The 27,966-nt window shown below is 43.9% G+C and overlaps 1 protein-coding gene across 2 annotated transcripts in view; it reads right to left on the bottom strand.

The window, feature by feature from the left end:
* The window catches only part of TIAM1 (TIAM Rac1 associated GEF 1), an 85,340-nt gene that overhangs the window by 13,453 nt on the left and 43,921 nt on the right, over positions 1 to 27,966 (bottom strand). The window contains exons 11-17 of one of the 2 annotated variants that reach the window (XM_065630828.1): positions 25,260 to 25,346; positions 21,639 to 21,863; positions 10,988 to 11,091; positions 2,739 to 2,918; positions 2,226 to 2,294; positions 1,787 to 1,912; positions 69 to 177 (exon numbers count right to left, since the gene is read on the bottom strand). In XM_065630828.1, the coding sequence (XP_065486900.1) occupies positions 69 to 177; positions 1,787 to 1,912; positions 2,226 to 2,294; positions 2,739 to 2,918; positions 10,988 to 11,091; positions 21,639 to 21,863; positions 25,260 to 25,346 (900 nt within the window). Of the gene's footprint in view, positions 1 to 68; positions 178 to 1,786; positions 1,913 to 2,225; positions 2,295 to 2,738; positions 2,919 to 10,987; positions 11,095 to 21,638; positions 21,864 to 25,259; positions 25,347 to 27,966 lie in introns of both variants that reach the window. The other variant, XM_065630819.1, reaches the window with a different exon arrangement.

The raw sequence follows: 27,966 nt of genomic DNA, 5'->3' as shown, positions 1-27,966 counted from the left end.
CCTACATGTCGCTGTGACCTCTCTCTCTCTGCATGCCCAGGTCTGTTAGTCCAGCACATGGCTCTTACCTTTCACCAGGACTTTGGGGACTTTTGTGTGGCTGGCACAGAAGGCACTGTACAGCTTGAACCGGTCAGCGTAGTAAAGAAAGGATCCACCCAAGGAAAACAACACTTTCTAGGATTTAAAAAACAAAGCAAAACAAACACATTAGGAAAAAAAACATCTGAAAGCCAATTAGTTATTTTCCCTTCTGCTAGGTCAACAGGTCACGTCCATTTAGCTTCTGGATGACAGGATACTGCATTTTTTGAGTGTTTTCACACCATCTAGCAAAAACCAGACCAAGACTTGGTGTCTGGATTCAAGCTATGTGATTAACATCATTAGCCAAGTTCCAGTTAGGACGACCTGGACATCACTGACTATAGAGGGAATTAGGTTCACAGCTCCAGAACTGTATTTAAATGCCTGAACTTAAAACCTTATTGATCCAAGTAATGACCAGAGGCCACAGAAAGGCCTGGATGTATCTGACTTCGTAATGGATCAAAACACTAAGGAGCTGCAAGCAAGACACAAACACCAAGGTCTTCACTTCCTTGAAAATGCGTTTGTGTTAAAGGCCAAACTCAATCTTTCCCTAAGATGTCTACGCCACAGTCAAGCGTTTAATCCACTAACCGCTTAGCAACATGACAACATGGGGTGGGGTGGCTGAGACAAGAGACAGGCAGTTTGCCTCCAGCCAGCAGAGGGATGCAAGCTGCAGACCTGAAACCATGAAGCCCTCAAGCGCCATTTTGCACCCTGCTTTCAGACTACGCCCATAGGACAGTGCACTTCTAATGGAAAAAGGTGGATGCAGCAGCACTCAGAAGACAGAGTTCTCTCCATAAGGAGGCTTCTTCCACACTCCTCTCTTACAACTCAGAGCACACAGTGGTCACAGAGGCTTCCTCTACTAAAAAAAGCATCTCTGTGCTCCCTGTTAAGGGGACATTTCCTACAAAACAAAAGCTGTGCTCTAGTTACGCGAGGGCAGTGTTCACAACTGATGCTTATTTTAAACAAGCACCTGATGGCAAAGCCACACATGCATGAAAAGACAAATTCTTTCAGTAGTTCTTCCAGGGCTGTACGTTAGCTGAAGAGCAATCCCAGCAGAATTATTATTATTCATCAAGACATCCTGTCCTCCACCAAGGTGAGTGTTTGAAGCAAGAGTAAAATTCCCCAAAGACAAAACATTGTATTAGCTACCTGCCATATATCCAGTACATGACTGCATTAGAAATAAACCAAAATTTCTGTTTCCACATTTTCCTGTTTTTTTAAAATGAAGTTTATACATCTTTAGTTTACATTTCTGCCTTTGATGCACATCTGCTGATAGCTGGAAGTATTTGCAATATAGTTCTGCTATGCATCAAAAGCCCAAATACAGCATTCAATTTACAGTCCTGATCTGTAAGCCTAGCGGGCTTCTGAACTGCTATACTAGACTTGTCAGAACAAAGGTATTATGTAACTTTCCATTTCTAGCTTTTCCTGACAGCCTGAGACAAGGAATCTGGCAGAAGGGCAAGAATAGCATCTAAAAGCACATGGCGTTACAGATTTCTAGTGCTCCATACAGCTAAATGTAACATAAACTACAATTGTAGCAGGATGTTTTTCAAACAGCTCCCAGTATTACCTAAAAATGAATCTCGAGTGTAAGTAGATGTAGATTTTTATATGAACAGTGACAGTAGTTGGACGAATATGATGAAGAAGGTATTACCTTAAATTGCTCAACTTTTTCAAGCTTTTCCAGGTCTGGAACCAGCCTTACTCCATCTTCAAGAGTTTTCAGGAACTCTACCTGGAATGCTACCATCTCAGTCAGATTCCCAAAGAGAACATCCAGCTAATAAGAGAAAGAAAAAAAAAAGGCAGCAAGATGCTGAAAATATCACTTTGCAGCTAAATCGCATTTTCTAGAACTTCAGTAATTCTCAGTCCAATTAGATGATCAGTGTGACATGAGGAAAAAAAACCCTACAGACTGTACATCATTGAGCCATACCTTTATACTCTACTCAATTCATTATTTTAAAAGAAATGGAATTTAAGATATCTCCATAGCCCTTGCTCAGACAAGTAAGTCAAGCTGGAGTTTAGGTGGAACAGACGGGTGTGTGTGAGTTATCTAGCAAAACAATCAGCAACAGTTAACATACCTCATCTGGTGTGAGGAACGTTTCTTTTTGTAGAGGCTTCAGGTATCTCTCCATTAGACAATTTAAGTCCTGAAAATTCAGAAGAAGATTCCCATGTTGGTTCCTCAAACTGCCTTCGAATATGTATTGAAGTGGCAAAGATCACCGTTTATCTAGTCTATGAATTTTTCCCTTTCATGCATAAGACAAAATAGTTCGATTTCACAGAATTTAAGATAGTAAAAAGAAACATTTACACCATTTTACTTACAAAATCAATACTGCATCTCATTGAGCACTGTTCCTCTGCACACCAGCTAAGTAATTTCAAAATGACAGCATAAGAATTTGTAAAGCCTACTTATTTCAGAGGTTTAAGTTACTATTCTAGGGACAGACTGCAGAATTGAATGTAAGTTAACTATGAGACACATGCATGCAACATAATTTGAAGTATTAGGGAAGAAACTAACAAAATTTTCCAGAAGAAGCAGAAATATTAGTAGACTGAAACAAAACATGGAGACCCCTTACTTTGACATAGGTGCGTTCTGTCTCGAGAAGTTCACAGATGACCTTTCGCAGTTTATCTGCATCTGTGAGTTGTCTCATGGTGGCCAGCTGGGGTCCTATAAATTCCTGAGGATGAGCACTTGAATCAGAAGGGTTCATTTCATGCAGACTGCGACAGAAAGCAGCGACCTGCTCTGTACTCTTTAAAAAGAAGGAAGAGGAAAGACCAGCAGTAATATTTTAAGTAAGAGCTATAGGAACGATGGAGCTGAGAAGACTTTGCGGTTCAGCAGTTGCAGCTTGGGGGCTTTGTAACAGGCACCGAAGTGCAGAAGTGCACGCATCACTTCATATATCTGTCTGTCCTATCTCTCAGTGACTGGATATATGGGGGGCAAAAAAAAAAAAAAGAAAGAGTTACACTATTCAAGTTAATTGAAGTGCTGTTCAATAACATTCCTGGTTTCAGATAAGCACGGTCTTTAATTAAAATAGGCTTCTGATTGAAAAACAGACCAAAAGACCCAAGAATCGGGAAGCGAAATCGCCTGTGCAAACAAAACACACATCCCAGCACTCTGCCAGTTCCCTAATCTAGTTTGCAACACTCCTGTGAATTGCTGTGCCAACAAGGAGACAACAGGGAGACAGAAGCTGTTTAAGCTGTTTTTCAGGGAAGCAGAGCCATCTGGAGAACCAAAGCCTCTCAAGACTTCAAATGCAAGCTCTTTGGGAAGGAAACTGTATATCTGGTCTGCGTCTGAAAACATGCCTTGCGGGGAGAATTTCTTCCCCATAAGTCATTTTTTTCAGAGCTGCTACATCTAGCTGGTTTCTTCAATGTTTAATCAGCTGTCTATATATAAAGACAGTTATCCTCTCTTCACCTCCTCATGTTAGACCGTCTTCTCGCATCTTTTGTTACACTGAAAAGTCTGGAGCAGGTACAGTCTCTGGTGTCAGTGACGACAGCCCCAGGCTTCTAGGGTTGCCAAAGCAGCGGTGTGCCCCGTCTCCATCCCTCCCAGAGACCTGGAGGGGGCACGGGAGGGAAAAGAGCTGCTGCACTTGACCACACCTCTCCAACCTCCTGCGTCTAATTCCACCATGGTATCTTAACCCAGATTTAGTGACTTCCCAGCACTGCCTCTATAGCCCTCTAGTCCATACTGAAACAACTCATGCAAAATTCTCAAACAGAGAATATGCAAAGATCAGACATAAAAAAAAAAAAAAGAAGCAAGCACATCACCACCTTGCAGTCTGGAGATGGTGCTCTGTCCCTTGGGAGGTCACTTCATTCCCACCAGTCGGTAGCAACAACATCACCCGGAGCCTTCACTACCCCACACCTTCCTGATGAGCCAGTGCTGAAAAATGCTGCATTTGTTAAGCTGCACAGTCTGCTCACACACAGCTGTTTTTTCCCTCTCAGTGCACCTACAGCACTACACATCCACAAAGCCCAAGAGGAGCGTTAACCAGGCTAGTGACAAGCAAGGGATTCCCTTCCACAATACAGATGCTTTTCCTAAAGGTATCTTACGGCTGTAAATGCTCACCTGAGCGTACCACTGCCAGGCATATTAGTAAAGATGCTTGTTATGCACAGCATAATTTTCTTCAGGACACAAGTGTAAGCAACAAACTAATTGTAACTGATCGTCTATACAAAAATGCCTCTTGGACACAGCTTATTACAGGAAAAACATTCATCTTCAGTATCTGGGGTTTCACTTGGACGAGGAAGAACAGAAAAACGTTGCAAGTTGAGGGCAGGGAGAAGCAGTGGGTTGAACAAATCTATTTCCAACTAACTCAGCTTCTGCTAATGGCACATGTCAGAGAGTTTGATTTATTAGTCAAAGTAATTCCTTTTATTTCTCAGCAACGTTCCACCTGTACTCACTGTACTCTTAAGTATATCCAAAGTATTCCCAAACTTTTAGATTAAGTTTGCATGAGATTTCAACAGGTGTGGTCTTGATCCCAACAGCCCCAAATCCCCTAAGTGCCGCAGGTGAGATCCTGGCTTCAGCGCAGGCAAAAAAACCTGCCTGAATTACCTGCTCTGCTGGAAAAGGACAAAACTGACAATTAACAGATCTTAACCTGAGTCTGCGCAGTCCCAGGAATGGCAGGGTTTTCCTCAGAAACCTTTAGCTTTATTAAGACTATTTCGTGAAAGAATATTTGAGGAAGGCATATCCAGTGATATTTTGTTATAAGAGCCCAACGTACAATTAAAAATAGTTATAATGTGTAAATCGAGCATGGAATCAAACTCCAAAAATATACCAAGTGTTGTAAGCAGCTCATGTTTGACACTCTGCAGACAGCTCACCATCCTGTTCCTGCACTTGCAATAAGTTGCAGGGAAAGATGGGTCACCCAGAAAGGGAGCACAAAAATCCATTTACACCATGAAGCACCAGCTAAACGCTAACAAGTAGCTGAAAATCGGATAACTGTCATACAGGCATGCCGTCTGCCCCAGAAGGAATAGTTACACCCATATGCCAAAAAGGAAGCGTAAAAGACTTTTGAAAGCTTTATCTCTGCTTGTGCACAGGTCCCAAGCCGCTTGCTGACTTCAGGCGTGCCCAGCTCCAGCCAGCAGCAGGGCTGAGGTCAAATCCCATCTTTTATGTACTTCCCCAGTATCATTCACCCCACAGTCTTTGGACAGACAAAAAGTCTCAAGCGCAATAACGTCTGCAAACCTGTTTTTCTTGCTTGTTCATTGAACAAACTGTCTTGTTTCATTCCTGGATGTCATCTTTTCTACCTTATATTTAGTATAAAAGAAAATTCCAGACAGGCAGCAGATTCACATTGTACCCAGGGAGGTTCAAAACACAGCTATATTGCTGAAAACTCTCAAAGTATTAATGAAAGCCTCTCTGTCTCCATTTTCCTAGAGAAAGTTGATAGACTAGGGAAGGTCTGGAACAGAAATACATCCCTTTATCTCTCAACACCAGCTCTGTTTGCCAGCTGCTACAATGATAGCACCAAGCCAGGATTTGTCTCGGAGAATGACCGCATCACACTTCAGGCACAATTCTGCAAGAAATCCCATCTAACAACCTTAAAATGAGAGGAAGGGCTAGCACAACTGGGCTGTAAAGTGAAGTCTACTGTGCAAGTACATTAACCCCTCCTCTGCGGGGGGCATAGCAGAAGAGCTAAGCTCACATCCTTCCCACACAGGAGGAGCAAGTCCTTAAACTCACCAAGCACGTTGATGCTGCCCACAGTGGGGAGTTTTGGCTGCCAGCCCCATAGTTGTGAGAGCAGAGTGCCATTTCTTCTTGTGCTCACTGTAAAAAGACATAGGGGTGCCTGGGCATCAGGCAGATTGCCCCCTTGAACGGCACGCAGCACCTCTGTTCCGCTACAGACAGCAAACTCTAAGCAGTACTGATCTCCCAAACAAAACTCACACAAATTGCATCCTTTCATGTATTGCCAGGACTGCTAATGACACTGCACAACAACAAAAAGCCTCTGCAGGGTGTATACATTACAGCCCAGCCTCGAATTTATAACCTGAAAATTAAAACAGCATGGAAATTCGTCTAACTGCTAATTACTTAGACTAGTCGCGTTGCACAGTAGATCTGCTCACCAAATACAGCATACGGTACAGAGGGTCGCCGGCTCTCCCAGCACTTTCGTTCTTGAGTTTACGGTTACCTCTCCAAAGAGCCGACATCGCTGCAAAGGCAGTATTGCCAGAGTTGTCACTCTGCTAGGAGGAAAATCCCAGTTCTGTACATATTCAGCTGATACGAAAGGCTTTCCCGCTCCAGACAGATCCTCCGTGCTGCTTACTCGGCATGCAACACAGAAGGCGGCTGCATTTTAATAAGGAAGCGCAGTGACCATCTTCCCCTAAGCAAAGCCTTTCTGCATGTCTCATTTGCCGCCAGCCTCATTCACTCACCACATCAGCTGGAATTAAGAGCCAGCTACCAGTCGAAGCTGAGAGCTCAACACTGCTTTTCATAGACGCGTTAAGAGGAAAACTTCAGCAGCAAGGCTGAAATGCAGCAAAGCAGAGGTGAAGGCAGCCCAGGAATATAAATGTCTGTTGCCTGTGGCTGAGCACAAGCCGATTGGCTACGAACGGCACTAGCGAAGAATATTAAGCATCTGAAGGGACAGAGGCACAGAATTAAAAGAACTTAAAAAGCCAGTTACGCTACTGGAAAATCTACCCCTCAAATCCCTGTTTTAATTCCTTCACGTCTATTGCAACACATTGAAGGTTTTGAGAATTAATTCTGGTCTTGAATAATGCTGCAGAGGGAAGCTGACCTATTTTCTCTGAAAAAATATCTCTAAATGGTATAAGCATGTACACACACAGCCCATTACAGCACAGTTCCCTAAGCATAAGTGCTGCAAGGTAATTAGCTTTCCTTTCAAGAGGCAGATGTTTTTAATTAGAAACATGGAGAAATGAGTGTCCTGCAGTATTTAAACTGATAACAGTTTTTAAAACACATCCTCAATTAAATTCAAAGGACCACTACAGGAAAAAGTATGCACTAAGACTGATCTTGAGATGCACCACAACACCCATCTTAGCCTTCGGTAACCTGCAACATTAAGAACTCACACATATACTGAGTTTTCAGGGTACCTCCTTTGAACCTCAGTTTATTCCACAATATTTCAAAGGCCAAAACAGTCAGGTCACCAGAGAGGCAAGTAACCATTTAAGAAATTACTCTGGTATGAAATGTTCCCAATATTCTGTTGAACTGGAGACTGACTGAGGGGCATCACTTAGATTTCATAAAGAGCCTGAAACTTGAATTCACATGCTAGATGAGAACAAGCCTGAAGAGGTGGCAGAGAGCACACTTTGCTTTCCCCCTCTCTTCTCCCTCCCAGCTCTCTCCTCCTCTTGGCTCCCACACAAAATGGGGAGAGAAGGGAAAGTCAGGAGCCCACCTCAGAGCAGAAGCAACTGGGAGCACAACTCAGGCCACTGACAACTGCATGGCTTAAAGGAGAAGAGTTACACCCAGAAAATGAACCTGCTTGCTACTGTTTGCATAGATTTCAACCTAAGACATACTGTACTTAAGAAGGCTGATTGACACAGGGGAAGGCATCATGAAATGAAACACGGAGCAAGTCCAGAGAACAACAGCTATCCCATACCATGGCACTGCCAACGCCTCGACCCACCTTGGAAACGGGTTTCTAGTATTTCATCAGAATAATTCTACAGACATTTCATTTTTGTTTATTATTATAATGATTCCTTTGACAATAGCGATGGAGAAGTAAACTCCATGTTATCAGGTCTATCTACATACGATTTTCAGAAGAGGGAGGAATCCTCAGAGCTAGTGGTGTACCCTCCAAATCCTTCACCACCGTCAACAGCTTGGAGGCTTTTGCAGCTTAAGAGACAAATGTACCACTACTGAGAAAATACACACCCACGTGCACACATGCTGGGCTGGGGGAAGGGAAAGAGACAGCTGGGAGGGAGGAGGAGAGGAAGGGAAGACACACTTGAGTACCTCCCGTGTTATAAATCCACCTATCACCTACATGAGAAACCTACAGGTAAATCAGAAGGGACCCAAGCCCAACTTTTGGCAGGATTTCACACAGCTTACCTTCATAAAAAGCCTACCCAGCCCGTGCCACAAGAGCAGATGAAGGAGAGCTGCGGCGCTGCTTTCCTCTCCTCTTCCCCGTGAATTATTAACTCTCCCCTGGGATCGCTTTGCTGGCTGGAGAGCTGAGAAGGTTCCTCAGAGAAGCCAGGAGCTCGCCTCCTCTGCAGCGCGCTGTGGGCACCAGCACCACAGCGCAGGGCGCTGGTGTCTGCAGGGCTAAGCTTTGCCTCAGGATCATGCTATTGCAAGGCAAAAGGAGGACCCAAACGCTATTTTTGGATCTTCAGCTGCTAATGCTGTATCTGTACTAAAAGAAGGAGAACTCTGCATTTAGCTGGGAGGCTCCAGAACAGTTAAAATGGATTTCCTCTGCTGCCCAGCGGTTAATGGGTAAGAGTGATCCAGTCCTGCTCTTGCCAAGAAGGGCAGAAAATAAGCTCTCCCCGGTCCTCCGGGTTCCAAGGAAGACTGGAAACTGTGGCAATAATGGTGATAAGGGGAACATGCCCCTCCTGGTGGTACAAGGGCAGAGTGTTTCCCTTCCCATGGGCAAAAATAACCTGGGTAAAACAGCGCTGAGGGCATCAGCTTAATCTTCTGCGCCATAATCCTAGGAGCATGGAAAGGTGTGGCAGTGCATGGGCAGGGAAACACCTTTGCTTTCTTCTTCACCGTACCAGCTGGGAGATGACTTTCCATGGAAAAACATGTGTTGCAGACTCCTTACTCCCCACATAAATCAGCTCTCCCAAGAACACAGAAAAGCAAAGGGATTAGGAAAACCCTCCCATTAACTGAGTCTTTTTTTCCTCCCCTCTACCACATACTGGAATTCTCTACAGGCATTGCAGAATAATTTGGGGGTTACTGTAGCTTTCATTACAGACGAACCACAAAGACAGCCGACCTAGTATAGAGCTCTTCTACATGAGCAGGGACAGCAGCATCCAGGAATTCGCCAAATTGAGCACACTGAATATATATGTACACGTGTCCTTCCTTTTTTATGGAAGTCCATTTCAAGCAGTTTGTCCCATAACAAACAGAATGCAAAGAAAAATGCCTCACTCCCCTCTATATCACACAAACAAACCAAGACATATTCCTGAGTTTTAAAATAAAACATGTACTGATGTCAACAATTCCTTTACAGAAAGACAGTTTTTACTCTCATTAGAAACCGAGGCTTGTTAGTTACTCTTCCAATATATGAATATCAAGCATTAGAGCTGCTAAAGCACATTTCTCAGTTTAACTAAATCTGCTGAGCCACAGGGTTAATCGTGTAATCCTTACGCCTTCCTTCAGGCAATTACAGCTCTGAAGATCCAGGAGGCAAGATGCAAAATGGAACCCCACAGCCTGTCGCACAGTTCAGAAATAGAAAGCTACGGAAAACACAGCGAGAACGTTTATTCCCCAAGCAGATATGTGTTATGCTCGGTGCTGTTCCATTGCTTCAGTGTTTAACAGAAGAGGCTCTTCTCAGAGCATATGAAAATCCCACATATTTACAGTTAAAAATTCCAAAGTATCAACAAACACTTCCACTTACTGAAGAAGAAAGTCTTTGTACTTACAAGAAGTTCCGTAATAAAACCTGGAAACAAACTGTACGAATAATCACCTTCTCTGCATGCAAGCTCTGCATATATTTCATGCATAGGAATGGTTTATCTGACTTCCACTGTCTGCCTATCACAGACAAAACTACAGGATAGCATGACACAAGAGATCAGGAAACAAGAGGCCAGGGTCTTTTCCTTCCTTTTGCTACAATGACGAGTAGAGGAGCACAGGGACCAGTTCAAAACTAACTATAGTACATTTTAGTTAAAAGAAGAGCTGAGAAAAAACACACCTGTGTGGAAGCACAAACTGAGTGAGATCTGATTCTCTTTAGATCATTAATTCTGTAGAAAAATAGCTGTAAGCTATTGCCGTCACTTATGCAACAAATACCTAAAAGCAACCAGTCTAAAATAATCTCACTTGATTCTGCCTCAAAAGCCACTAATCATCACACCTAATGTAGCGTAAACCTCCCCAGCACCAGTGCAAGTGCAAACTACGAACCACTGCACACCCATCCCTTAATAGATGGCAATTAGCAATCCCTTTGCACAACCTCTTAGCTATAATTGGAGTTTTGCTTCAATTTAAGGTAGATTGGCTATAATTAGTTCGCATTTAAAAACTAATATGCGCACTATGCTATTGACTTAAGGAAATACTGTCTAACTTACATTCCTCCTCAGCCTAGAAATCAAGAAAGAATAAGAAGTCATAATAACCCACCCGATCTTTCGGTTTAGCTGACCTGCTCTGGTGAAGAAGGTGATAAACCAGCCCATTTAAACACTATGTGGGAATATTCTCACAAGATACTGAAGATGTGAGTCAATCCTGGGAAAAGGGCACAAGTGTTGCTTAAGAGGTAGTGATGTGCCATAATCAGAGCTGTAATTTGTTACATTCAATATCATCCGTAAACATCTCAAAAGTAAGATGAACATTTTCCCAGGAAAGATGCTCTAATAGCATGCAGCTGTGAAGCCAGCACATCAGCCGTGACAGTGCTGTGTTTTCACTCCCTGTCATGTGAAAATGAAACGTTCTCACCTTGCTCATCTTATCAGCCTCATCAGATGACTCCAGGTCTTGCACTTCTGCCTCCTCTGGAGCTGTCTCAACAGAGCTGTCCGGGTCGCCGCAAAGCGAGTGCCCTGCTGAAATTGAGATTTGTGTGAGAACTCAACAATAATTTCCAAAAATTCAAAAAGCTGGGCGCAACACACACGGAGTTCTCATGGTAGCCCAGGCCCCATCCTGCATACAAGTACATGCCAACAAGATGTTATGCCAGAGGTGCTCAGTGACCTCAAAGGATACCTCCATTTACAGCAGGGCCCAGGTTTAACTACATGTGTAAAAATAAACAGGTTATGGCCAGACACACTATTTAGCTGGAAACTACGAAAGCTGATTCAGAGATAAGGCTAAAATACCACACTGAAATTCTTATGTTCAGGATTAATTTCTTGGCTGGTGAGCAATTGCCTACCTTTACACTTCAGTGGTTTCAAATGGAAACTGCAGCATGTGAACGGGCAGGCCGTGCCAACAAGCAAGCCTTGGTCAGCCTCTCCTCCCAGTTAAGTCAAACATGATGGTTTTAAATTGCTTGTAGTTTTGGCCCAACACACCCGCTACTTTCAATGTTGATTTTTAAGGAAACAAGCCTGGGATTAGCAGTTTTAGGAGTCTATTACATTAACTGAAAACTAAATTTCATTTCCATCAGTACGTGGCCACAGCTATGCACCCCTATTCCTGAACACTCTTCTGGAGACTATGTTGTTGATACAGCTAATAACTCCTTTGCGACTTCTTCTAAGTAAATGATGAATTACCTGCAAGTGACAAAAGAAAGAAGAGAACTAATCCCAGCCTGAGAGCTCTGTGCACAAATATCGTTTTTGGGGATCTCATTCTCCAACTCAAATAGCTGTAGGAAGCAGGATTATTACACCTTAGCCAGTCTTCACAGAAAAACAGATTTCATATACGTTCAGCTTCTAGCTATGGCAAATTACAGTGACCAGTGATGGACTGAACTCTGCCAGGAAACTCCTGCATGCCTCAATTGACCTTCAAGTCAGCATGAAGAGATACTTTACAGCAGCTGATCCAGACACTAATTCCTTTTACCTTTCCCCTTTACCCCACAAGGAAGAGTTTTTTCTGTGATGCCACTTCTGCGGCTGGATGGGGAAGAGCGGTTTCTGAGTAGACCTCCCTGCCTGCATCCTACCACATGAACAGGACAGTGGATGTCCCACCAGGGATTATACCTTTTATTCCATTTACATTTATTCTTCAGGTAACGCAGAAAAACCTCATCAAAGTTCAATGGATGCGGCAACACAGAAAATCCCTGCTTTTTAAAACCCAAGACTCAACAGACTACATTAATATATTTTTTGGTTGTATTGTTAACACATAGCCTTTAAATGTTTTAGTGGAAAATTGACACTTTTCTGTAGCAGAACAGAATTTTTTTCAAACTGATGGGTTTTTTGTTTGGGTTTTTTTGCTACCCCTACAAATAGAAGTAGCCCAACAACACACTATCATGTCAGCACCTGGTAGTCCAGCAGCCATACCCTCCTATGCAATACTAGGTTGAAACATGGACGTTTTACAAAGATTAAGAGTGATTTAGCACATTGGATGCAGCACCACTTCTGTGTTAGTCCCATGCTGACTCTCATGTTACTTGCCATTTTTCAATTAGACATTTCAATTTAGGTAAGTCATGTGTATTTGTCCATAAGGAACGTTTACCTTGATAGCAATGCTGTGAGTAAAAAGGCCACAGCGATGATAACATACATCTGTTATACTGATGTATTTCGGTTCAACACTGTGTGGTTTGGCCAAAAAGGCTATAAAAGCGTGGATGGTCTTTCTAATTCAGACAAAATGGCAAGCTGCTTTAAAATCAAGATATTTTGGAAAAACAAACCCTGATTACACACATCTAGCATATTTGTTTATATTCATACTGGAATGAAATATAGGTCATGGTATAGAAATTATAATATCTAAGAAATGTGTTTTCTAAATGAATAAGAAAAATTCTGCTGCCCCTTTGCTGCAATTGGAAAGCCACTGCTCTTCCTTCAAGGAGTTTTAAGTTAACACAAAATGTTGGTTTGCAAACACATCCTAAGTAAGGTTCCCTACATCAAGACTGAGGGCAGAGATCCAGGTCTGGGTTCCTCAGTACCCAACATGCAGTTGCTGTTCTTGCAGGCTTTCAGCCACTATTACCAAAACCAATTTGCACGACTGTACAAGATTTCCACTTTGTTGAGTCTGGAAATAACTGGGAAAAATTGGAGTTTAGAAATCTGAAAATAAATTCAGAACATATTCTGCATACTGGCATGGAGCTAAATCTGACATCAGATGAAATCAGGAGGACATTAAAAGGTAGTTCATAGCCGAGCTTTTGGAAGACATGCATCTCTTCTGAAAAGACAGGGTTTACCTTTTAAAAACATGTGCCTGTAGGGGTTGTTTGGTAACATAAAAACTATTTGAAGAAGTGCTTTTTCTGTAAGAAGTTAAAATCTGGGCTAGGCTCAGAAAACCTATCAACTTGGACTATCAGCTTTCTGGTCTTTCTATTAATTTGTGAAAAAATTCTTAAAACCCTTAAGCTATCCATTAAAAATTAAGAGAAAAAATGTGCTATGCGTCAATTTGTTTTGGGCAGTCTGTGTTTTTTCACTGCAATTAATTTCCTATTATAAACTGTGTGAAATACATCGTACAGCTGTTTCTCACCCTAAGCCAAGGCAAATAACGTTTCTTTGGGGGGTTTCATTTTTGCTTTTAAGCTACTGCTTTTTCTTTTCCTGTATATTAAAACACCACTTAATCTGTTTCCTGCAGTATAAACACTTTTACCCAGCAGACAGCAATCTTTCACTTATGCCTTAATGAGCAGTCACATAGCACATGTGCTCAGGGTATTTCTAATGTCTTAAGCTGCCAAAGCCAACGTTAACTTTAGCAGGTTTATCTGCTGGTTGTTAAACGCCGGCAATCAGTTCAATAACGCTGCACGTTCCTGCCTTTTAATACCTTCCAGTTACCATCCCATTTCTGTCAGGTTCATTACATCACTTTATTTTTGCCTTGTAAATCTGTGTTTAGCTCTGCAAGGAGCTCTGAGGACAATGTGCTCATTTCCTTCCGCAGCACCTGAAGGCTGCCCAACCAGTACCATGTGCTGGGGACAAGAATGCATGGGCTTCACTTGACCTTACGGAATTAGAAAGGGAAATCCAAAAAGCAGCAGGAAAAGGGTGACAAATCCATGTGGCCACCAGCACAGGTGGAGGTCACACAAGCTCCCGAGTTGCCTCAGCAGCGTAATATCCGTGACATTATGAGTAATGCCCATTAAATAACTCCTACATATGGCTAGAACTAACAAAATAAAAAGAAGTCCTATATCACTGAAGCAAAGGTGCTGAGGCTTAAAGGCCTGGAGAATCACGTAAAGCTTAAGCACCATGCCAACACTTGGATAAAATTTTCCACAGCTGCTGCTTCCAATTTGTAGGGTTGCTGTCGCTTGAGATTTTAATGAGACTTCCATGATATTTGGTACTGCTCTTAAAGCCTGCTTCTTGGTGCCAGATTATTTTTTTTAATGCAGTAGAAATAAATATTCTCAGCCAAGCTCTGTCAGCTGTGGCGCAAAGCTCAGAAGTGCACATCCTACTAACACAAAAAGCAGCATATAAATCGGGAAACGCTGCATCTCGCTGCTTTACTCCCAAGTATGTGGAACGGGCAATACTGAATTTAGTCCTCCCAGTGGCAGCAACAGGGAGGTGCTGGCAAGGGCAGCCATCTGCCAGTGTGTTACGTGCTGTGGGGCAGAAGCAACAAAAGGATCAGAACCATAGAATCATAGAATGTCCTGAGTTGGAAAGGACCCACAAGGATCATCGAGTCCAACTCCTGTCCCTGCATATGACAACCCCACAGTTCACACCATGTGTCTGAGGGCCTTGTCCAGTCTCTTCTTGAACACTGTCAGGCTTGGGGCCGTGACACCTCCCTGGGGAGCCTGTTCCAGTGCTCCACCACCCTCTGGGGGAAGAACCTTTTCCTAATGTCCAACCTGAACCTCCCCTGGCACATCTTCCTGCCATTCCCTCGGGTTCTGTCCCTGGTCACCAGAGAGAAGAGCTCAGCGCCTGCCCCTCCTGCTCCCCTTGTGAGGAAGCTGGAGCCCCATGAGGTCTCCCCTCAGTCTCCTCTTCTCCAGGCTGAACAAACCAAGTGACTTTAGCTGCTCTTCATACGGCTTCCCATCCAAACCCTTCAACAACTTTATAGCCCTCTTCTGGACACTCTCTAGAAGGTCCAAAGCTTTGGTTTGTAACTTTAAGGTGCCTCAGTCTGCTAAGCAAGTTTTTTTACACATATCAGCGCCACACACAACACCTTGCCATGTTAGCTGTAGGTCTGCTGCAGCCAGCCAGCAAGTTTCAGGGACTGAGGAGCTCAGTCCCGTGTCTGTCCCTGCCCACCTGCCACCACTCGCTCCCTGCAAAAGGTGCATCATGCTCCTCCGTCCCTTCACCCATAAAACTCCGTGATACTGGAAGTCAAACGCAGCGATTGCTTAATCACTGTGCTTAATAATCCCACGTGAGAAGGAAATAAGAGCTAAAACCGCTGAAGAAATAGGGACCAGGCAGAACGTGGCTATCCTGGGTGAATCCCAGCCCAGACACTTGTGTGTCTGGGCTCCTGCAGGAAGGGCTGCGGAGGCTCCTGTGGCCAAGGGCTTCCAGCAGTTCGTGTTTGATCTTGTCTTAAAAGAAAAGGGTATCACTGACTTGGACTGTTCAACAGCAGCTTCCTGAAACAGAAAGTATCATTTCTAAAGGCTGCTGGTGAACGGCCCCGTTATGACAACAGAGCACCTTCCAAAAGAGAATCTGTCATAAACGAAACAATTTTAAAACAAATTGTTAGGGAATTATATCACAGATTAAATTTTTGTCTGACACAAAATTTCACCTATAAATCTACAATTAAAAAGGTAAGTATGCATTTTTTTTCCGTTTCAGAAGAATTCTGGTTAGCTTTGAAACACAAAAGAAGAAAACATCATTTTTACACTGGGGTATTCTGTCCAATTGGGAAGACCCACAGAGTTGATAACCTCTTCAAAGACCTGTAAAACCTAGCTACAACTATCCCAGTTACAGCCAACTGCACAACCAAAGAACAGTACAGAAACAAACTGGGGAATTCTGCCTTTCCCGGAGAGCTGCAGAAGAAGCCCCATAAATCTCTTTTCCTTTTGAAAGAACTCTGTTGCTTCCCTTTCCATTTTAAGTAGGTAATAAATTGCACAAATATAGAAAAATCTATGCTGAATGTCATTCAATTCGTTCACTCTTCTAGGGAAAAATACAGATTCAATCAAACCTTCCCTGTACCAACTGCACTGCGGCCACTTTTCACCCTTCCCAGGTCAAGAGGCTGGTGGAACACCTGTAATATGCTTGAGTAACCCCTTTGGAATAAACGGGAGTTTTCATAGACGTAAAAATGAAGCTTGTGCTCACGGACCTTGGAAACGGAGGACCTTGCGATCAGATGAAACAACCTTTTTTTCTGCAAATGCCGTGCTGGGGCTGCGGAGCCGGCAGGGGGAGCGGCAAGACAGCCAAAATGTGAACATCAGAAATCTGAGAGAGTAAAGGAGCAGGTATGCTTACTGCAGCCGAAATGGGAAGGGTGAAAAACCCAAAGCTGCAGTGCCAAAACTCACGTGTTAATGGCCACGCTGCTTATTTCAACTGCAGCTCAGGCAGTCCTTAGAAAAGCCAGGAGCAATGAGACCCCTGAACGCAGCTCTGACTGAAGCAACAATCCCTGAGCTTTGGCTTTTAAGCTCTTAGAAAATAGACCTCGTGAACAACAGTTCTGCATGTCTCTAATTAATTACATGCAAGACCCTCGGATTGCTGCTGCAGTAAATGCCTCTGGAACTGTTAAATCAAGCACTGAATGATAACAATATTTTTTTAACATGCTGCAAAAGGTATGAAATTAAGTAATCTGCCCCAGGAAAATAACCATAAAGAAATTAAGGTTACTGTTAGCCTCAGCTTGTTCTGAAATCCAAATTACTTCGCCTAAGGGGACCTGTGACAGGACGAGGATGGAATGAAAAATAATGGCCATTCTTATAGTGCAAGTTTGTTTCAGTTTTATACCATAGCCTTTACAGTGTGTGTTAACTTCAGCCTCTGGTCTTCCTGCTTTCTGAATGACAAAATAACACACTCCGTAAAAATACCTACCCACTTCACATCTAAAATATTAATATACCCATTCAAAACAGGGGTGTACTTTCTTTTTTATCATTTATACGTTCTGCATGGCGATTTATATGGCTCTCAGTTATCCCTGCAGAGTTATCCCTCATGGTAGAGGTCTCCAAAATACAGCAGCATGCAAAGCCTAAACCTTGGAAACTCTATCCCTGAGTAAAAAAAGGTAATGGATTGCAGGGAGACCACAAAACAATATGGATACTGCTCCCCACTTCCATTCTCAAATCCCCTTCTAATAACAAAATATCTCCTTTATGATTCTGGGTAGACGTGAGGCTGCATTTTCACCTTTCAAGCTCTTATTCCTTGGACTGAGTGGGCCGGGTTGGGGAGACAAAACACTTCTTGTGGGGAGAGGAGATAGTTCTCACTGATCTTTTTAGGTAACAAGGAAAACGTGCTGCAGGGCTCCAGACAGAAAGAGAGTTAGTCTTTCTCAACCAGATTTATGCAGGCTGCATTAGCAGGAGAGAAGACTGAAAGCCAGCAAAAACGATCCTAGATGAAAGGAACAAAACTTGTGGCTCTGCAAGCTTGATGCAGCACAAATTCCTAGGGGAAGGTATATATCATACCTAAGATGACATTTTGCACATCAATTAGAGATATAAAATCCAAGGTCATTTCAAGAATAACCTGTTAAGGAAACACAATGAAGTAACCGCTGCCAAAGAGCTGATTTGCAGCTCTAGCCCCAACCTCAGCATATACGAGGCAGTTCCAGATAATGGAACAGCTGTAAAGAGACATCGTATTGAACAGGAGCAGTGGCAGTCACTTCAGGGAGGTCGACTCCCAGAAACACAGCCCCTGCTTTGCTCCTGGAAGACCTCCCACTGAGTAATAAGGCACTGGGAAAGCTTCCTTAAAAAAAAAAAAAAAAAAAAGAAAAAAAAAGAAAAAAAATACACAGCATCTTTCTGTTGAAAACACACAACATAATTTGCCTCACACAAAAACTCTACCCCCTGCTGCCTTCATAGCCGATGAAGAATTGCCAGTGAAGAAGATAATGATAGGACGTCAGCGTGATCAGTCAACCAGACCCTGAATTTCTGGAGAACGGATGCGCCTACAGGTGATTTATACCTGCTGGCATTCTGGCCCAGTCACGTTTCACTCCCCTGCTGAAAGGGGGACTACACTACTGCAGGACCGAAGACAAAAATCCGCATGCTATAAATAAAGCATATAACAGAAATCACTGAGCTGATTTGCCTAGCGAGCCAAACTGCCAGTAATCAACAAGGACACAAATAAATGGGTCAGTGGGTATTTCATACTTGATTGCTCTCTACAAGAAGCTGCAGAGCCAAGACCAAAAATCTAAGATACAGCCAATATCTCCCAAATAAAAGCATGTACCCCTTTTAAAAATCTCTCATGGATCTCATTTAGGTAACAAATACCTGAAAAAGCACAGGGCCAGAAGAAGAAAGGCTTCAGTAAAACATTATGTTCTACAAACACCTAGACAGAGATAAATTGATGGGGAAGATCAAAACACCTGCCTTCTAATCACACACTTGGGTGCAGATCCTTGATTTCACTCCCACCTCAGGCTAAATCATCCCAAATTAGCGCATCAGCATTGTTTAGCTTGAAACACTGTCTTAGCGTCATTCTTCAGAGGCATATTTCATATGGCAACTACAGATGCTTTCAGAAGTTGCCAGACACCTGCACATCTGCTGATGTGCTGTTGTGTTGCTTCTGTTGATTAAAGAAGTAATCCTCCCTCTTTGAGGAGGAACGAAGGCAATTCCCAGCTCAAAGTTTGCTGCGTTTTGAAGAAAAGCGCATGTCAAGAGAGCTCGAGCTCCTGTGTCACCTGTCATGTAAAATAAAGAGGGAAGGATCTGCCTACAGCCCACCAAAAGTCATGGGCAGCTGTACCAGGAGAAATCTGATGGGAAAAGGAAGTCCTGAAACTTAGCCACAGTCCTGGGGAGCTACTTAAGAAGGAGGGGCTTTGGCCCACCAGACAGTTCACATGCTTACCACAGGACATGGGAAAACAAGCAGCCGTTCCACACCGCTGCGATAAGCACAAAAACCCAGCTCGGGAGAAGCTTACAAAGGAGCACAGACGTGACTCGAGTTGGGAGCAGCACAAAGGAAGTCATGTGTACAAAGCGGCAGAGGTGGGAGGTCTGATTTTGCCGTGACGTGTCCATCAGCCACATCTTATGTCTTCATTTCACATGGTGTTATTACTGGACAACGTTAAAAGGCAAATGCTAGGCTCTTCAGCCACATTTGCAAACCGTGCACTATTTCACCCTCAGCAAGGCAAAGGACCTCTCAAAAAACATCAAAATAATGATGCAGAGAACTGACATCGGCAAAGAAATTGCTTTTTGAGACCCTGTGTTACGAAATGTGATTGATCTGCCCTAGAAATCACTATGTTGCATAAATACAAAAGTCCCATTTCCCAATTATATGCACCCAAGGCAGACACTCACTCCAGTGAAAAGTTGGGGTATGAGGGCTCAGCACTTGGGGTTTCAGCGAAAAAGCCCAAGCAAGGACAAAAGGATGCAGCCTGCGAAAAGCTGGTGTTCAGCAGGAAATGGGGGCATCTTGTGGCCAGCTATAAAAATGTACAACACGGGCTTGATTTTTCAGCACAAAAGCCTAACAGGGAAAAGTTTAATGAAAATAAAAATGGGAAAATCTCCTTCTGAAAATGTTTAACTGCCTTTGGGGGCTTATCTCATATCTTACATGAGGTTTCTTTTATCAGTCCCCTCAGAAGCATTTGTAATAAACTGTTTTTAAGCGTTCTTGTTCGTGCTATTCCACTTGCTATGAATATCACACTCCCCAAACTCAGACTGGGGTCCAGCTTTCCGTTTCCCCGCTACCTGTTCCTGTCACCTGAACAATGACATTTTTGCCAGATCACTTTCAGGAAACATTTTAAGCAAAGCCAGAGCAGCATCCAGAAATGTTGAAAGGCAGGCTGTACCTCCCTGACCCTTTGCAGGCAGAGATGAGTCAACTTGGTCCTGAGCCCAAGCAAACTGTCTGTCACTGTCGCTCATTTGCTCCAGCTCAGCATCACGCTAATGCACTCACACTGCTCTTGGGTGAGCTCCAGTTTGCACCCAGATTCATCCCAGGAGCCCCTACACCGAGTGATGGCAGCAATCAGACGGACACGTTCTGGGAGGAAGCTGACTTCAACCCCAATGAAGTGCACTAAGAGCTCCCCTTCCACTCCTTTATATTCCAAATGCCCAAATCAAAACCGTTTTGTAGTTGCCAAAACAGTTATTTTGACCTTTCTGAAACCTTTACTTTGGGCAGAAAACAAAGTATTTTGACATATTCAGACACTTTTTACTTTTGACTGGAAGTCAAAATTCACCTCAGCTCGAAATAGTTTTGATTATCTAGGAACTACTTCTGTTTGGCCATTCCATTCCTTTTTCATGTACTTTAAATTATTCTAAAAAACTAAGTCAAGCAGGTACAAACAGTATCATCTTCTGGTTTTGGGTACAGGGGACACTTAGAAGCCTGCAAGTAAGACTTGACTAAGCAGGCAACTAAGAGAAGACACGGTGCAGGAGCTTTCCTGCTACCCCAGTGCAATTCCCAACATTGCTGTCTTACAGAGGTAGTGGCTACCAGCTGCCAATGAGGCGGTACTGCTCTTCTGCAGCCATTTATCGTAACCCAGAACAGGTGCGTGTCCTCAGCTGGTTCAGGATGCTAAACTAGTGGCTAACAATTCCCATTTGCTAGGGATTAATTTTCTGCCGGTTCAGCTCTCAGTGTGGTGGGCAGGAATGCCCCTTCCCACTGCAGTGAGCTGTGGGATCAGTTAAATATGTTTGGCTGTAAGGTCAATCTCTACCTTTAGGTGTTTTGAACTGTCCTTGTGAATTATTTATGCATCTCGTCAAACACATAGGACTCCTCCACTCCTGGCTAATCCAAGTGGGTGAATGCTTATCCCCTCTCCCCTCCCTGCTGGAAGTTTATCCTGTGGGCAAACCCAGAGGTAGAAGCACCTCCTGAACAGCCCAGAAGGGAGCAATTAGTTCTGCAATTCGCTGTAGGCACAGCCAGATGATGTGACATGCATTTGGCAATGACACACGTTTCACAGCCTAACCGTGCGCCCAGGCCTCCTTTGTTGCTACCGCAGACTATACCTTACAGCTTCCAGAGCTCCCACTTATTATCTGCCCAGCGCATTGAGGCTGTAATTCCTCTTACTTCTACCATAGAAGTTACATGCAGGGATCAATGGCAATACACCAGCATATTCTAAGTGTGAATGCTCCTCTTGGTAATTTCTATACTGAATGCAATACCTTGGTTGCTCCCAGCAAATGCCAGTGTGCTGTCACTCAAGTCAGATGGGTTTTCCAAGCGACGTGGTGGTGGCTGCATTAGTTTCTGCCCTTCCTCTATCTCTGGATAGGTGCGCACAGTAAGACACAGTGAAGACTGAACAAGGGCATCTTTCAGCAAAGCTGAGTCCAGATCCTCAGCAGCTTTCTTGTTAATCTCCACAATTTCATCGCCAGCTTTCAGGCCTGCAACACAGAAAGGAACAGGTAAGACTTGCACAGTAACGTTTCTGTTACCCACAGACATCAAGGAGCTTAGCTTGGTATTTATGAAGTGCCAGACAGTGTCATGTCTAGACATAAAGTAAACATTTATGACTGCAAATGATACTGAAATTTGATGGACTTCTGCAAGATCTGTTGTCAGACTGGTACTCCAGTGCCATCCCTAAGAGTGCAGTGCCCAGGAAGTACCTCACAACGTACCAGCAACAAATATTCCCTTTTTCTCCACATCACTCTGCAAGCGAACAGCTGCTGCACAGCTCACCACCTTGCACAACATATTGCTTATAAATAAATATATACTGAAGGACAATGTCAGACTTCTGAGGCACCGCACACAGGACAGGGAAAGGGTGGCGTAGCTGGGCAGGGCTGATTCTTGCTTTTAATTTTCCACACAAGTGAAGGCTTTTATTGGAAGTGGTCCTCTACCCAAACCCCTGGGAGGAGAGAAAACGTTTCCCACTCAGCCGGGGCATATGTTATAGGACTTCAGATCTCTGGCCCTCCTCTCTGGCCCTGTCTGAATTAACGTCCTAGCACATAGATCTTCAAAAGGCGAATTTTAGCACTTGGCAAGTTAGTCATGCTTTTTTTTAAATCTGATTTCAGGAGCTATTTACAGCAGTAGCGCCCAAGGGAAAAGGGGATCTGCAGAGGAAACAGCTGACTCCTGCTTGCTTCAGGGGTGACGCAGCGATGCCAACAGAGGACATGTGGCCCTCTGAGATGCTGCAGGAAACCTGACCTTCCCCTTGGCCAACCAGGCCTGCTCTCCAACCGACAACAGCAAGCTGGGCCAGGGTTTAATCCCAAATAACCTTTAGGGTCAGACAGGCAGCAGTGCACCAGGGCACGCCAGTGCTGACAGCCCTGATTGTCAGGGGCTTTTTCTCCACTTGCGGGTGATGCTGGTGGTCCTCTGCAAGCATCCCCCCAGGAGCTGGCCCGCTGGGCACAGCTGGTGGGAAAGCATACTCTGCAATGGCCATCGGCCCACCAATGGGACCACCGTGGCATCCCAGTCACCCTCCTGGCACTTACAGGGGTGAAAGCTGGAATTTACAGTGTCGAAAGAGCTGTTTCCATCTGTGGGGGTGACCTGCCTCAGTGCTGTGCACTCCTCTGGCTGGGTGGTCATGCAGAGGATAAGTCTTGCCACACTTGAGCCTGGGTGAAAGGCCTGACTCGATGAGCCTGAGCTGCGAGCAGAGCTCAGCTGCACCCTCCAGGAAAGAGATTACCTACCCACATTCAAGAAAGAAAAGCGGCAGGGAGGAGGCTAGAGAGCTTCAGTTTTCTTTAGGAAAATTGAGATCTTCCTAAATGCTTGTAATTGTGCCCAGAAACTGCAGTGTGGCGTGCAGTTTCAGAGAGAATAAAATGAACTAGATAGAATAGCTACGAAGTAAATGAACCACAAAATCATATTTGAAACAAGGACAAGACAAAGCAAATCAAGCATTTCACATTATTTCATTTATTCTACTTAGTGATGCCATGCCACAATAGTAACACATTAATATGCCTGTAACCATAAATATCATATCTGGGGCTTCATTTAGTCTTTGTAATCCTTGTTTTGAATCATTTGGGACTGAAGCATCATGTCTATCTCTGTACAATCACGTGCCTCAAATTCCAAGAGTGGTCTACTTAATGCGGACGAACAGAAAAAAAAAAAAAGATAATAATAAAAATTATTAGGAAAAAATAAGATTTAAGTTTTTATAATTGGAGAAAAGATTGACAATGAAATACTGTATCTCTTCTGGTTAGACTTACTATAGGAAGTGCAGTTAAATGCAAATATGAATGTAAATAATGGGAGGAAGAGTTTTCTTCCCTGCTTTCTGCTAACTATGGGTATCTTGTCATAATATCCTGCTAAATAGGCTTCATACACAAATGGCTTTTAATCTCTATTATGAAGAGAAATATATCACTGGAAGTGTGTTTTAGGATTGCAGCCCCGCAGGAGGCAGTCTGTGTTCATGCATTCATTTAAACTGTCGCTCAGTCATTTTCTAAAGGCAAAATAAGGAAACTCTGCTGTAGCCCACCCCCATCAATATTCTCTTGGCAGCCCACAAGAAGCCTGCAGAATTTTATTTCTCTGTGGCAGGCTGGCAGAGAGCAGCCCCCGTTCAGGGCTTTTGGTAGAAGCCCCATCCTGTCTGTCAGCGAATCATGTGAGGTGGGGTAAGAAGAGAAAGATGGCCTTTCAAGCCCAATAGATATATGCAACAGCCTCCAGAACCACCTATGGGGGTTTTCTTAAGTTAGGGTTAGAGGTTACAGGTCAGCAAAACTCCAGGCTCCCTGCAGCCAGAACTGTTCCCCCTCCTGTGCCCTCTGATTCTTCCTTCCCAGTTTCTCCTCTGCACAGTTCTGCCCCTCCACCGTGCCACTTCTGCCACTTGCTTCACTGCAACACAAGCCAACTCCATCTGCTAGCGGGTCAGAAAACCAGCCACACGTTTCTGCCACGGCAGTTTTCTATCAAGACGATGAGCTGGATCAGCTCAGCTAAGAGTGCCAGTCTCAGCACAAGGCAAAGGGCTGAAGCAGTTTTGGAGACACCGGCCCCCATTGCTTTCGGCGACAGCCAAATAAGCTCTGCATGACCATGTAACCACTCACCAATAAAACTCTGCAGGTGTTTTTGAGGACTCTGCATACACTGACAGGTTATGACGAGATGAGAGTCTTGTCACTCTTCATGCTCCCCATGTTAGACTTTAAAATCCTGTTAGGTTTCAGCTGCTCAGCTCCCTGACCAGCCCATCATGTGCCTGCGTGAGCAGCAGTGCCAGCACATCGGAAAGGGCAACAGCTGGGAAAAGCAGCAAGGGCACGGCAGTGTCAGGGTTGATCTCAGCTTGGGCAAACTGCAGTTAAACCATCTCCTGCTCTGCCTTTGGATGAGCCCAGCAGCCCGGTTATCTCTGCTGGTTTCTGGTCCAAGTGCTCTCATGCTTCCTGCAAAGGCTGGAAGCAAAACTAGAGGCAGTAATCCCAGCCACAGAGAGCACTGTGATGACTTCTACTGTACCCATTTATCTTGCAGTGACTGATTTGAGAAGGCCCCTGCTCCTCTTTCTAGCTGCCAGGGACACGCTGACCCTGCTACATATATAGCAAATCAAAATTTTAAAAGGTTGACTATATAGCATAGCTGTTCCCAAGAGCAGAACAGCCACATATTCAGTACCTCAGGTTCTTCCCTAAAGACCATGCTCTCTTTTGGACTAGGACCCTGGTTTGGTGTGTTCATAAAGCTCTCCACCCAACAAGCTCATGGTCTATACCAAGATTAAACAAACAATAAGAAAAGCACTTTAAAAAGTCTTTTACCTTTCTTGAAAGCTAGGCCTGTCTCTTTGACGCCATTCACATACAGGCGACGAATCCCTTCTTCTTCCACGGAGGACAGAGAGAAACCTAGGGAGATACCCAGTGAGATGGTTAGAAAAAGCCAACCACTTCCAGCGTGTCCTAACAGCTGCATGTACTACAGGTACGTCTGTGCTGTCCCTGCAGTGAGCAGTAGGGAATTCCTCCCTTCTCCTTTCCTACACACCTTTATAAACATAAAGGCAAAGTTAAAAAATGAAAGTGGCTTTAACAAACACCTGAACTGCATTTCTGAGTTTATACATAATTCATCTACAGCTTTATTTGAGGATACCACAGCTGCAAAATGTTGGAACAGACTTCCATTCCTCTTGCCACAAAAGGTCACTTCAAGAAGTTTTGGTGCAGACAAAAGCTGCACAGAGCTGTGGTTTGTGACCCAAACCGACAGACAAAAGCCAGGAAACAGAGACCTCTGGCTGACATGGCATCCTGAACTCAGACAAACCTTAACAGTTCCTGCTAAAGCACAATGCCAACTTTTATTTTTTGAAATTCCTGGACTGGATGAGTTTGTAAAAATGCCACTTTCCCTTTTCCCTTTTCTTTTCTCAGCTGCTCCTGGCGCAACCTGTTATTTGCCAAGTCTCAGCTCAGAGCACATTTCATAGTTGCATTAAAAGACTCACAGAACAGCTTTACAGTGGAAGTACTGACACAGCCTTAATTTAAACAGTGCAAATGGTATCATTAGGTCTGGTTTTGGTGATTTTCTTGCCATTTGTGTTTGACACCATGTAAGATAACAATGTGTAAAGGAAATACAATGTGGTTGGTTAAATAGGGTTTGTTTGTTTACTGTTGAGAAGTTATCTAAAGCAGAACATTTGCCTTTCTGAAACATCATTACTCCCTAAATGGGTGTAGGCAACCATTTGCTCTCTCTTTTCCCAACTAGAAAAACATTTACAAACCTCTGGGGGAAGATGCTTTTTTGACACGGAATCAGCCACCAGCCAAGAGGAAGCAGATGTGCAGGGAGCCTATTCTGACTTTAGGACTCCCTTTGAGTTGATTCTTGTGGATAAGTTATTTTTTCATCCGTCATTTAAAAAAAAAGGGAAGAGAAGAATGTGGCAGCAAGCGAGGATCACAGGGCCCTTCAAGACTTACTGAGCTACTTGGAATCCGTATGTGAGCTCTTCAGCCTGAATAAGATGAAATTTGTGAAGCTCATTCAACACACCAACTTTGGCAGAAAGAAAACTCTCAACTAAACAAAAGAGTAGTTGCAAAATGTAGTAGTTATTGGTTGTCATCACCACAAAGCCTACCTGGAAAACCCTTAACCAGAAGCACAGTGGAACATGCCCAAGACTGCGGTCTGAGTCAGCACACATCATTGGTTCCTAATATCATCACCCTTTTGCAACCGAAATGCTGCTTTGCAGCCAACTACCATACAGTTAAAACAAGGCTGAGTTGCATCTCACGTTCTCCCTGTGGCTAACTGTGAAGAGATTAGCACCCCCAAGCAGTCCCATGCTCCCATTCTCCTCTGTGAGAAGATCTCTGCCTCCTCCAACCTGTCAGGGCTAAGTGCATGTGTAGTTGCTTTTTAATTATCTTTCAGTCAAAAAAACAAACCCATAAAACCTAAGCAATAATTACTAGCAGAACGGGTGTAAGGACCAATTATACGTTGTCATCAGCTTTAAGAGATGAGAGATGGTCAACTGGCAACAGCCTCAAAATGGTCATCTCACAAATACACTTAACCTCTCTGCAGACAGAGTATGTGACCATACCCCAAACATGAATAAACTGTTTTATTTCCATAGTTGTGATCGTGTGTGGACCTCATAAACAATTTGAAGCAGCATGCCTGTCCCACTGCAGTGCCGGCGCCAGTGCTTTCACTGCCATGCAGTGAAGCAGAGCAAGGAACTCACCCAGATGAGAAATACCTCAGTCAAGTGTGTGTGTATACATATGTATGTGGAGCTTGTATATACACGTGTATAATACGAATGTACAGTTTCCATCTGGCTGAATTCTGCAGGTGTTCCACACAAACACGTGTACTAGCATCGCATGAGAGGAAGGGCAGGAGTGGGTGGAAGTGACAGCGATTGCATAAGCTGGCATCACTGCCAAAAAGATTATTATCAAACTGTGCCTGGACTCTGAAACACAGGTGTGAAGAGATGGGTGGTGACCCAGACAGAGCCTTTTCTTCACTGCAAAGTTTTGATGACAGGAGAACAAAAGTCTGCATTTATGAGTGCACATGGCCTCACCGAACTGGCACAACACCTGAACAAATCCACCTCCATACAATTACCTCGGCCCCCTGTGATAGAGAGTTGCTAACAAAAATACCAGTATGTTCCCAGTACATGCTGGAGCTGGAAGCAATAGGTTGTTGCTGCTGGTGTGACCTGATTTCTGCCCACACAACCTTTGCAAAGAGGCTGGTATCAGTGAAAGCGCAAGAATGAATGTGCTCAGACATCACCAACAGCATCACATTGACAGATCTAACGCTGACAAGGTCCACCACGCTGGCCAGACACTCCAGGAGTGTCTCTTACCACAGGCACACTGGTGGGAGTAGAAACAGTGCAAAATGTTCCCAGGTGAGCTTTCCCTGAAACATGCTGCTCTATCCTCTTTACGTCACTGGAACTCAGGCACGATGGCGAAG

Source organism: Caloenas nicobarica, chromosome 1, assembly GCF_036013445.1.
Source record: "Caloenas nicobarica isolate bCalNic1 chromosome 1, bCalNic1.hap1, whole genome shotgun sequence".
NCBI lineage: Eukaryota > Metazoa > Chordata > Aves > Columbiformes > Columbidae > Caloenas > Caloenas nicobarica.
This window is presented reverse-complemented; position numbering and strand designations above follow the sequence as displayed.